At 40.5% G+C, this 13,083-nt stretch overlaps 1 protein-coding gene across 6 annotated transcripts in view; it reads left to right on the forward strand.

The window, feature by feature from the left end:
• CD86 (CD86 molecule) overlaps positions 1-13,083 on the forward strand; it is a 66,366-nt gene that overhangs the window by 30,863 nt on the left and 22,420 nt on the right. For 5 of the 6 annotated variants that reach the window (XM_059162814.1, XM_059162816.1, XM_059162815.1 and 2 more), the window contains exon 2: positions 4,041-4,090. In XM_059162814.1, the coding sequence (XP_059018797.1) occupies positions 4,041-4,090 (50 nt within the window). Of the gene's footprint in view, positions 1-4,040; positions 4,177-13,083 lie in introns of those variants that run through there. The other variant, XM_059162817.1, reaches the window with a different exon arrangement.

Raw genomic sequence — 13,083 nt, forward strand, 5'->3', positions numbered from 1 at the left:
AGTTGAGAGAAGTTCTTCACATGGCGTGTAGAGGAACATGTCAATCTCAAGCATTTTAGCACTGTATTTTATTAGGGTCTCTGACAAATGAAGTATCCAAAGTGCTATCCAGGACAGGACAGGATCCAATCTTCAAATTAATGTTGGTAAAGTTTATTAGAAAGACTCTCTGCTGGGCCAGGATTTTGAGGAGGGATGTGATCTCTGTCCCCAAATTCTTAAAGGACTTTGTCAGAAGTGTATTAAGGTTTCTCTGCATAGCTCCAGAGAATGACACCAGTATTAATGAGAGGAAGTTAAGGAGAGGCCATTTCTTGCTCAGGGGAAGAGAGAATTTCCAAATAGAGAAGTTAAAATGGTATTGATTTCCTTGTCATACACAGCGCTTCTCCCCAGTGCATGAATTATAGACATAATTTGTCCAAAATACCGTGGGCCATACTGAACCATGTAATAATTTGAATCAAAGGTATTTGTTAAATTTAGAGTGAAATATAATTTGATTTTGTGTCCCTGCTCAATACATTGCCCTGAGGAAAGACAAATCTTTGGTTGGGTCAGGCATGCTGATTTTTGGTTTGTAAACAATGGGAGATTCCTATATTAGATGGGAGTTCAGATTTAAAGGATTCCTAGTCCTCAGATTCTATGACAAACAGGATGCTGGTGGTGATTTAGTATGAGGAAGTCCATAGGAATCAAACAGAGAAATCTCTTTCCAGGCTCTACCATTGAGTGGTGTCAGCTTTGGCCCAAGAGTTAAAGCCCAAGCTCTGTAACCTACTGAAATTGTTGGGAGAGAGAAAAGAGAGTAATCAGGAGCAAGTGTGAGTTTCATATACTGAATACCCACTGTATCCTTTAGTAACTGAATATATGTGTAACTCATAGTCACAAAGCACTACCTTTCTAACTAGTTACTAATGAACACTATTTTTTAAAAATATTAAAGAGCTCCTGCAAGTTAAGAGAAATTTATAAAAAACCCAAAGTCTCTAATTAAAAGTAGGTAGAAGAAATATATGCACAGTACATGGAACAAGAAACATTATCTCTTGGGGCATGGGTGGCTCAGTCAGTTGGGCGTCCAGCTTTTGATTTAATCTTGGGTCATGATCTCAGGGTTGTGAGATCAAGCCTGCATCCAGCTCCACCCTGGGCTTGGAGCCCACCTGGGATTCTCTTTCACCCTCTCCCTCTGCCACTCCCCCCATCTCTATCTCCCTCTCTCTAAAAAAGAAAGAAAGAAAGAAAGAAAGAAAGAAAGAAAGAAAGAAAGAAAGATTATCTCTAATACATTTGAAAAGATGTTCAAAGTCATAATAAAGGAAATTAATTTTAAAATTACAGTAAGCACCACCTCACATCCATTAGGATGGATACCATAAGGAAACAAAAATAACAGGTGTTGACAAAAATGTGGAGAAATTGCAACAGGGCAATTCTGCACTGTTAATGGGAATATAACATTATGCAGCTGCTGTGGAAAACAGAATGTCAGTTCCTCAAAAATTAAAAATAGAATTGCCATATGATCCAGTAATTCCACTTCTGACTATACGCCCAAAAGAAATGAAAGCAAGGCCTCAAAGAGATATTTGTACATCCATGTTCACAACAGCGTTATTCACAATAGCCAAAAGGTGGAAGCAACTCAAATATCCATCAACAGATAAATGGATATACAAAGTGGGGTATACATGCAGTGCAGATATTATTCAGCTTTAAAAATGAAAAAAATTTTGACATATGCTACAACAAGGATGAACCTCAAATAAATTATGCTAAGTGAAATTAGCCAATCACAAAAAGACAAACACTGTACGATTCCAGTTAGGTAGCTAGAGTAGTTAAATTCATGGAGACAGATGATGGAATGGTGGTTTCCAGGGCCTGGGTGGAGGAGAGAACAGGGAGTCAGTGCTTAGTAAAGTAAGGAGTTTCAGTTTTGCAAGATGAAGAGTTCTAGAGATGGATAGTGGTGATGGTTGCACAACATTGTGCTTAACACCACTGTACACATAAAAAATGAGTAAATGATAAATTTTATATTATGTGCATTTTACCACAATGCAAAATAATTTTTAAAAATGACAATGAGATGTCATTTTAACTCTCCCTTTTGGTAAAGATCACAGGATAGAAAACATGCTCTGTGAAAATAGTTATGCTTTTTTGTTGTGGGGGAGCATAAATATTTAATTTTAGGGGAGAACAATTTTTCAGTGTCTTTGAAGATTAAAATTACATTTACCCTTTGACCCTTTGGTCAAACCATTTCTACTTCAAGGAAGATAGCTTACTCCCACATACGTGTTTTGGCATATGATCAAGGTTTTTCATTGCAGCAGAATACTGCAAAAACCTAAATGTCCCTTGATAGAGGCTGGTAAAATAAATTATTGTCACTCAATAGAATATAACAGAATATGTAACTGTTAGAATGAAGATGTAGTTAATACAGAATCTCTAAAGTAGTGGCCAGTGTGCAAAATTGTGTATAAAGTGCTATTGTTTGTGTTTAAAAATAAAATGAAAAAAAGAATATGGGTCGATGTTTTTATTTTGTTTTGCCTAAAATAACTGCAAGTAGAGGCATGAAGCTGTTAACAGGTAACAGTGGTCTCTCCAGTCATGTCTGTGGGAGAAAACTTGATAGCTAGTGGACAAGATTAGGAGAAAAACTTGGTTTCCACTATTTATCCCCTGTACTTTTAAAATTTAATACTATGTGCAAGTATGATCTAATCAAAATTTTTAAACTAAAAAGATAGGTTATAGTCTAGAAGGGAAGAAACTTAGCAGACAATTTTAGCCCAAAGCCCCATGCTGAGTGCTATGAGAGCAGAGAGGAAGGGTATCTAGCATAACCCAAAGGGACCAGGAATGGCTTCTAGCCACACCACCCCCAAGGATGAAATTTCTGCTATTGGATCACAAAGAGTTTTGCATCTTCTCCTGAACATTGGTTTGTTTTATCCTAATGGATAGATCTGTAAATTTACTGATTAGGTTTTCATTTTCACATCAGCTGTTAAAAGGATATAGGCCAAACTTGTGACCTGAACCATACAGGGTAGGCAGATTTCTAAATGGTAAACATTTAGCACTGGACTTGTACCAGGCTCCATTTTATATACTTGCACTTGGTTGGCTTTTTAGCTATTTCTAGTTTTGGTCATTCTCCACTATTCTGGGCTATACTGTAAGCCGCTCTGCAGCCTTTTTGGTCTAAGTTGGAATAAGTGGGTGAGTGAAGAGGAAAGGAGGGAGGGAGAGGAAGAAAGAGAGGTTAGACGTTATAAAGCAATGCGTGCTGTTTTCCTTGGCTTATCATGTTCTCAAAGTGGGGTCCTTAGGCCAGCAGCACAGTATCACCTGTGAGTTTCTTGATGTGGCTTTCACGGAGCCTACTAAATCAGAATCTCCGTGGACAAGACCCAGATAATGGCTTTAACATGATCTTCCAGATCATTTTTATGCACAGTAAAGTTTGAGAATCACAGGGAAACCAAAGGCAAGTCAATTTCTAAACATAAATACACTTCCTTTGTCCCATCATAGCCATTGTCTTGGTCAAGGTAAGTAATGCTAGCTATTCCAATAAACAATCCCCCAAGTTTCATTAGCTTGACACAATTGAAGTTTATGTTTTGCTCATGTCACAGTCCAGTATGGATCGCTTTAGGGTAGAAAGAGCTGCTTTATCAATTTGTTCACTGATCCAGCTTCCTTTAATAGTGAGGCTTTGCCATCTTCTAGGACCTTGGACTCTCTGAATTCTCTGCATCAAGAAGGCAGGAAAAGGAGGAAAGAGAGAGACGCTTTAGTGGCAGGTCTGGAAATAACATCTTTCTTTTCTGCCCACAATTCCATTGGCCAGAACCTAATCACATGACCCATCGAACCTCAGGGAGCCTGGGATGTAGGGCTTATCTGCTACACGCATGGGCCCAAGCAAACCCCAGGCTCCACTTGTCATGTTTTGGTTTTTAGTCATTTTCTAATCAAGTTCTATCTTTTCTTTTTTTTAATTCTAGCACTATGGGACTGAGTAACACTCTCCTTGTGATGGCCCTCCTGCTCTATGGTAAGAACCTTTTGGCTTTTTAAAGTCCTAGAATCCTACTATGTCTTCTGATGAACTGGCCACTGCAAGACTGGGCCTGAGACTAGGTGGGTTTTACTTCTTTCTATCCAGTGTTGCATAAAACCACATGGGAAAAAAAAAAAGAAAAAGAAAAAAAACTTTCCTGGAGAAGAAAGAGGCATCATGTTATAGGAGGTCTAGCCTGGGATGGTGCCCCACCCTCTGTCCTCTTCCTCCCATGGTACTGGATGCACAAAGTAGGGTAGACTGGCCTATCCAGCAGCACCCAGGGAATTAGGGAAAGACCCCTGCTCCGACACCCCCAAGGCTTAACTCTTTTGCTCCATAGATATTTCCTTCTGGTCTTCTCTATTCCCATTCCTGGCATTCTCAGGGTTTTAGAAAACAGTCAATGGGCTTCTAAAAGCCTTCTATTAGGGAATATTGGTTTCCATGTTCCCTGCCTTCCCTCTCCTCCTCCACAGCCTGCTCTACCAGTTGATGCCCATAGATCACAGTGGCCCCTGCTTACTGGGAGGACCCAGAAGCCCAGCTCTGCTACCCCCTACTTCAGTGACCTTCAGCTAGTTAACAGCAACTGAGTCACCATGAAGTAAATGAAGCTGATCTTCAGGGTTTCTCACTTACACAAGCCTTTCGCAAAGTCCCCTCCAAGCTTCTGTTAGGGGCCCTAGCAGTGTGGTCACATATCTTATTCTTTGGTATAATCTTCATAAGTATGGTATTTTAACCACAATAGTTAAGACCACTGTCTCTTTCCACTGCGACTTTTCCCTCCATCATGTTCTCCTTCTGTTGGCTGGCAGTGTAGTGGCCATAGGCATTTTGTGCATGAAATCTATATTCTGTCTCTTCAAGAGCACTCCCCCCCTCCCTCCCTCAAAGAAGAAGTTTTAGAAGAGTCGGCCTCACAAGACTCAGATCTTCCCTGTTTGCTGCTCCTCTCTGAGTTTCAGTTTCTTCATCTATAACCTGGGGTTGGCTGAGGTTCCTGCCACACATCCTGTGACTGGGCGACTTCAGTTTCTCCTCTCCCGCTGCCCCTTCCTGCGGCACATCTTCCCCACCCTCTTTACTGAGAGAGAAGCCATCCCAGTCTTGATGTGGGGCACAGTGGCGGGGGTGAGGGGAGGGTGGTGAGCTGAGCCTGAGCTTGGCCACAGCAGCAGGCAGCTGCCCTTAACTAACTGGTCTGCCCATGAGTTCACATCCTCCTGACGGCTCTGCACCAGGCCCTTGGCCGATGTCCTCCTGCCTCCTGTGTGTGGCAAGGAGCCAAGACTTTAGGGAGAGATGCTCCCTCAGAATGATGCTTGCTGGGATTTCTGTGTTCTGCTTAGCCCCTTGGAAACTGTTGAGTCCATGGGTGGGAGGTCTATATATGTGCTAACTGACCACTCCAGTACTATAGGTCAGAACAGAACCTTCTACTTCCCAGGGCCTGCTAACTGTGAGGAAGGGCACAAGACAAGGCTCTGGAGAACATTATCCAGCAGAAAGCCCTTCCCATCCACTTCTTATTCTATTTACTTGACAAATACTTAGATGTAGCAGTTACTTTGTGCCAGGTACTGTTCTAAGAGTTTTATAAATGATAACTTATTTAAAAATCACAGTAACTTGCATATAGATGTGGAAGCTAAAGCCCAGAGAGGTTAAGTAATTTGTCTAAGATCAACATAGGTAAGGAGTGGCAAGGCTTGGATTCGCTCCACACGTATAGATTCAGCATCTGCTCACTTAACCTTGACATTATACTGCTTCTTCCAACTCTTTCCCATGAACTATTCATAATTGGTAGGATTTGTTCCGTGGAGACCCAAACAGCTTTAGTGGATGATGTCACTTATCCCTCAGCCAAGTTCACAAGCTCTTCAGGAGCACGTCCATCACCTTCCCTGCAGTCAACACATCATCTGTCCCTAATGCTTGGGCCCCAAATTACTCATTGCAGTGACCAGCCTAGCTCTTATGACCTGGGAAAAAATGAAGAAAAAGGGCCTAGAAGCAAATTTTTAGAAAAGTTTGATGCCATTTCCCCCCAAACTTTCTGACTTTGCACACTGAAAGTGAGAATAAAGCTGAGAAGCCCTATCAAAACTGAGTCCAGATGTCACTTTTGCCCTTGCCTTGCTTTTGAAGTTTCAAAGTATACTGCTTGGATACTTCTTAGCCTCAGAAAAGAGAATTACCAATATTGAAACCCTAAAAGTAACCTCCCCAAATGGTAACTGCTTAAGATTTATGGCCGTAAAAGAATCAGTGATTATATATTTGGTGGTATAAATTTCAATGCTGAGATAGGAAATGGTGACACCAGATCAGAATATCACATTGCCAATATTTCACATGCTATTAAAAACAGCAACAAGAAAAACTAAACAAAACAACAACAACAACAAAAAAAAACAAAACAAAAAAACCCAGATACCATTATTTTTTAAAGAAAGAAAAAAAAGTCAACTGCAATTTTATCTTTCTTCTCAGGATGCATCTCTGTATACTGGGCCGGTGAGCACTGACCTGGCCACAGGCAGGCATTCAAGGGAAAAAAGGAGATGCAATTGGCCAGGTTAATCCACAGCAAAAATGTAGGGTTGAATAATTTATTTGATGGCGGAGGGAAAACAGTGCAGCAAAATAATTCTGTTTTTCCTCTCTCCCATATGTCCTCCCCTAGTCAGGGAAATTAGACATTAGAGTTGCTGCCCCTGCCCTTGCAGTGAAAACTAGATGAAAGTTTAAGACTGAAAAGGGCAGGAGGGCTTTGCAGAATTAGGTTACAATTTGTGCTTTGTATTTACAAAGATAAAGGAATTTCTAAGTGCAACTTGCAAGGCACCTTTAAATCTCAAGTTCTGTTTGCTGCTAGCCCAGCACCTCTGTAACTCTTTACGCTGGGGCCAGAGTGGTATTTGGAAAATCACTAGTTCACAGGTCAGAAGGAAATTTCTTCCCATTTTGACTTTTGATGGTGGCTCTCTTACTGGCTGGGGTTTCTCCGGGTCATAGTGCTTCCCATTTCTCTTGAACAAAACCTCAGGTTCAAGGAATGTACCCGGAGTATGGTGGAAAATCTTTATTCACTTTAAAATTTACACAAAATTAGCTTAAGCCTTCATCCCACATCATATGGAAATGTCCACTGTTCCCCCAATCTCAGATTCTTGCAGGTTCCCAATGGATGACTGCATGGGAATTATGTGTATATGGTTACGTTTACTTCTGTTTCCTGCTACTGTTGATAGTGGTCACTAAAATTACCACCTGGAGGTGAACAGATTATTCATACTTAATTCCAAAATTCCCAAAGAATTGTCATGAAGCCTAATAGTTCTCATATTGGAGTCACTCCTTCATGGTAAGCTACTGTTTCAGGGTCTTTTGAAATACATTATGCTACCCAGTAGGGAGTATCTTACCCCCAATGTAATTAATCATTCTAGTAGTGTGCTCAGTAAGTTTCAAAGAGTATGGGCTGTCAGTCATGATAATTTAGAGGAAGATAGTCACTGAATAGGGTAAGTATAGGGTTGTTTGAAAACAAGAATGAAAGTGGGAACAGAGACTTTTTCTAGGTGTGGATTTATTTTCATTTATCTTGCTTGGTACTTAGAATGAATGCACTTTTGATCTGAGGACCCATGTCCTGCTCCATTTGAATAGGGAATAGGGAGGCTGCAATGGTAGTAGATAGACTCCTTCAGAAAGGAGCAGGAGTTTGACAGACTGTGGTTTGTTTTTCCTTTGTGAGAGATCCTAATACCATTTCCAGAATATGTAACTCTGGATTTTGCCCCCCACCCTCCACACTGGGACTGTTGAGATTTACGGAAACAAAAACAAACACTTGTAGGCCTTATTCTATAAACAAGATTTTATCGCTAGAGCTGATCAATTCCATGGAGGTGACCCGTCTTACATTGCCAGGCCACTGGGCCAAGTTCCGGGCCTCAAAGCTGTGAAAATAATTTTAACCCCCCTGAGAGTATTTACCCATTCTTGGTTTCATTTTCACTTTCTTTCATTTCTTCATCTTACAGATGTCTCTATTAAAAACTATGCAACTCTTTTCTCCACTTATTTATTTATTTATTTAAATTTTTAAATTTTAAAATTTTTCATTATGTTCAGTTAGCCAGCATGTGGTACATCATAAGTTTTTGTTGTAGTGTTCAACAATCCATTAATTGCTTATTACACCCAGTGCTCATCACCACACACACCCTCCTTAATACCCACCACCTGGTCACCTTTCTCCCTTTAAAAATCACTTTTCTGGCTCTTTCTATAAAACAACAGACAAGAGAGTAAAAATAGTTATATATTGTCATGATCACAATATATATGCAAATCTCTGAATATGTTTTACTCAATGTTCTTTCATACATACTTTCTAAAGTTTCTAAATTTTTCTCATTTTTATAATTTTTGAAATTGTATTAGTCCATTGAATTGAAAATACAATTTGCTTTATTTTGTGTGTGTGCACATGTATATTTTATTCATTTAGAAGTTATGGCCCCACTGACTTCTTTGGTTGCTAAAGAGCTTTCAGTCTAATTGTCATTGTTTTATAGGTATTCTTTCTCTAGTTTTTAAAGAATGGGCTTGTAAGTTTGAAAAAATATTTTATGCTTAATGTTTAGCAGCTTTACCACAATATTTCTAGGTGTGGATTTATTTTCATATATCTTGCTTGGTACTTAGAATGCCCTTTTGATCTAAAGACTCATGTCCTGCTCAATATGAAAATTTACAGTCTTATCTCTTCAACCATTGTTTATCTACCATTCCCTCCATCCTCTTTTCAAGAAACTCTAGAGCTTCTCAGACTAACTGTTCATGACTCTTATTAATCTGTTGTTCCACATTATTACTTCTTTCTCTCTGTGTACAGCATGCCAACCAAGGATCCGATGGATCAGCATAGATAGAGGGGGTGCTTCTCATTGTTGAGGGAGCCCAGAGCAAAAGATTCCAGCAGTGTATGGACCCTGGGGCAGGCGTAGGGAAGAAAGATGAGGGCAAGTGTCGGGGTGGACATAATGAGTCATCATGAAGAAAGTGTCTTCAAGGCTCTCCCTCCTCCCCAATATAAGGAGCCCTCAGCAGAGGCACTTGAAGCAGACCTCTACTTGAGGCCTCAGATAAAGAAATCTAGGAATAAAGGTGCCTGGGCTATGAATGTAAATATGTGAATTAGCATGACTAGCCACAGATCTTGAGTTTTGACTCCAACTCCCATTAGACACTGCTGTGCATGACCTGTGCACTAAATCTGGTGTAGGGAGGACAGTTTTCCCCCATGAAGCCTGCCAGGTAGAACCTTTGTAATTGCCTAGGGTCAGAACTAAAAAAATTAACACGGGTTTTTAACTAGAAGTTAGATTACTCAGGAGAAACAGACAGTAACCAACATACCACATCATGTCAGGTCATAATAAGTACTCTGATAAAAAATAATTCAATGTCAGGAATAAGGAGTGACAAGGATGTTATCTTCAATAGGATGGTCAGAGAACTCTTTGAGTGGGTAGCATTTTATGAAAGACCTATATGAAATGGAGAAATAACTATGAGATTGTATGGAGGAAGGGTCTTCTAGGCAGAGGGATTAATATGAGAAAAGGCCTTGGGATAGAGTGTGCCTGCCTTTGGGAGGAATAACAAGGAAGCCAGTGTGGCTGGAGCTGAGCGAGGGAAAGGGCTTTGGAAGGTACCAGGGATCAGATTACATGAAACCTTGTACGCCAGGAAAGGATTTTTGGATTTAGTTCTCAGTGTGATGGGAAAGGATTTGGATTTAATTTTCATTGTGGTGGGAGGTCATCAGGGACTTCTGAACAGGAGAATTATGTCATCTAAAGGATGGTTTTGGCTTGAGGAACTAGACTTGGGGGCAAGGATGAAAGTGGACAATTAAGAAGCAATTGCAATTATCCAATCAAGCAGTAATGGGGGTTTGGTCAAGGTTACTATCTGCAGACCCAGTGAAAAATATCCCAATTCATAATCAGTCTCAGTGAGGCAAAAGAATTGATGGAGTGGTGGTATTAATTAAGGAGGAATTAAATAAAAAGATGGGAGGTGGTCGTCATAAGGTGAGGTGCTTAATATTGAGAGTTTTCAGGAGATAGAGAGGGAGCACTTTGGTCTTGGGTCTGGTCCAAGGAAAAAATGACTGGGACAGAGTGGACAACAAGACTATTGGAGAGGAATAGGACAAGAAAGTGAGAGGCTCGGCACTGTGTGCATGAGGCTGAAATCACCTGGGCAGGGGCAGTGAAGGAGAAGGCAGGAGAAGTTGGCTGCAGCATGCCAGGTACTCAGATCTTCTGTGAATAAGGGGCACCTAGGAGGAAGACGCACAATAGCAACCATGAGGGGCTGCGGGTAGTATGGCCTGACGACTTCTGCCTTGAAGGAGCTGGGTTGTTGTTGTTGTTTTTTTAACATATACTGATGTGTTTTCCATTTTATATTATATGATGGTTCATAAATTTTAATAGATCATATTTCATAAAACAGTATTTTTTATAATTTTATAAAATATATACAGATATTGTGTATAATATGTGAATATATATATATATATTATCTGTATGTTTATGTAGATAATAGGATACATGGTAAACTTGAAAGCAAAGCTTGTTTTAGTAGAAATATCATGTAGGCCATGAAATCTCCTGAAGAACCATCCCTGTTCTAGAACACAGGATCTCTCTTTAGTTTACTGTTAACGAAAAAAATACTGGATGCCTCTTGTTAAAGCACAGTAAAGAAGACTTTATCTAAGGGGTGGGAGGGGAGTGCTATTGAGATAAGCATACGGACCACTGCAAAGGGATTTTACAATGACGGAGAGATATTTGGCTCAACTCCAAATATAGCATGGGCAGGTGAGAATTTATAACCAAGAAGAAAGGTGGGGCAGGATGGGGGGTGGTCAATGGTTGGAAAATTACTAAGGGGAAATAAGGATAAGGAGGGATTCTGCCCAAACCCACTTAATTCTTGCTAAGGACATGCCAGGGCAAACAGACATCACCTGGGGGATTGTGGAGGATGAGGAACCGATCAGATTCAAGCATAATCAGGTAGCAAGGTTGGGGATTCTGGTTAAACTGGGTTCTTAGCAGGGTTCCTACTAAAACTGGGTTTTACAAGGATGTGCACAGATGGACTGAGGAGTGGATTAGGAGCCTGAATAAAGTTTGATCAAGCAAAAAGTTTTTGTCATACCTAAAAGACAATGTCTACAAGATTTCTGGATAAACACAAAGTACCATTTTTCTCTGGTACTTTTCTTTGCTTCATATTGTCTCCTCACCCTTTTCTTATCCATATTAGAGTTTAGCTCTGGTTATCATAGTTTTACATCTCCTCAGCCACATCTGTGCAGACCCTTTCTACAGATGGTTCAGATAAGTACTGACAGCAGCAAGGGGGGGATCATCTCACTGAGATGGAGGACAGGGGAGGAAGAGAGTATCTGTTGCTATATAAGCAGCAGTATCCAGCAAAACATTGAATATGGATATCTGGAGCTCTAGGGCAAGTGATTGGCTGGAAATAAGCATCTGTGAATTATTAGCTTATAGTCAGCAGTTGAATCCAAGGGGGGAGAAGAGAAAAACCAGAGAATGTGGAGAGTAAGAAGATCAAGAACAGGTACTTGAGATAGCATTTAAGGAGTGATCAGAGAAAACTGACCAAGAGGTCAGAGAATGGGAATGAAGAGAGTTTCAGGAAGTAGGTAAGACCAACACTGTGACATTCAGCAGAGTGGTCAAATAACAGGAGGTCTGAAAAGAGCTCTGAATTTGGCACTGGTGGGAAGTCACTGACAACCTTTGTGAGGGAAGTTTTGGCACCGAGGTTGGGTACAGAGGCTGGGGGTGGAGGCAGCGATTGCTACTTACTCGTTCAGGGAGTTTGACTATAAGAGAAAAAGAAACTAAAAGCATTAGCAAAGGGAATTGCTGAAGTAACTACGATGAGGAAGGGAGAGGGCAGTGAGCAGGGTAAGCAGCCCACAGAACAAATTAAATGGGATGGGAACAGGTTTGTGATATCATCAGTCTGAACAATTGAGTAAGTTCCTCCAGTATTCCTCAAACATTTAGTTATAAGAACTAGCATGTACATCAAAAGTGAAGTGTTTTTAGGATGAATTCTGCACAAAGGGGCAAGTTTTTTGGCAACAGAATGATTGGAAAGGTTTGCTGTGCTGTCTAATATGAATCCCACTAGTTCCATGGGGCCATTTAAATTTAAATTAATTAAAAATTTAAAAGATTAAAACTCCACCTTCTCAGTCACACTGGCTACATATCAAGTGCTCAAAGGCTACAGTGTCTGGTGACTCTCACGTTGGTCAGCACAAATATAGAACATTTCCAATATTGCAGAGAAGCCTTTTGAAAAGCACTGCACTGCAGGGGCTAAACTGACTAGAGCTGAAGTCTTGATGAAGTCAAAGAACAAATGTTGGTGGGGTAATAAAGGGCAAATCTTGGAGGGAGACATCTTGTGGACAGAGATAGGGTACATTGAGGTTTAAGATTTTAGGATTAGAGCTGTTCTTGGTGAAAAGGTTCTTGGTGTTAACATATGTATAGATTCATGTCATGGGACAGGAGCTGCTGAAATAGCCTGCGTATGAAGATCTTTGAAATGGTAAAGACCAAAGAACTTTGAAGCAAGGTTGTTGGGGAATTTATCCATGCCGAAATAGCTCAAACTGACAGTAATAGTTGGAAAGAAGAACCTTATGTCGACTGCCAAAATCCTCAGTGAACAGAGAAGTAATGACAAATGATTAGTAGCGACCAGCAGTGAGAGAGGTGGGCACCTCAAAATGGGAAGGATGTTGTTACTCAAGCTCTCTGTGAAATGTGGTAAAACAGGCAGTGTCGAAGGACAAGTGTTGTCCTTTAGGTAGGGCCAGATTTCAACAAAAGCATAAC

This window comes from Mustela lutreola, chromosome 2 (genome assembly GCF_030435805.1).
Source record: "Mustela lutreola isolate mMusLut2 chromosome 2, mMusLut2.pri, whole genome shotgun sequence".
NCBI lineage: Eukaryota > Metazoa > Chordata > Mammalia > Carnivora > Mustelidae > Mustela > Mustela lutreola.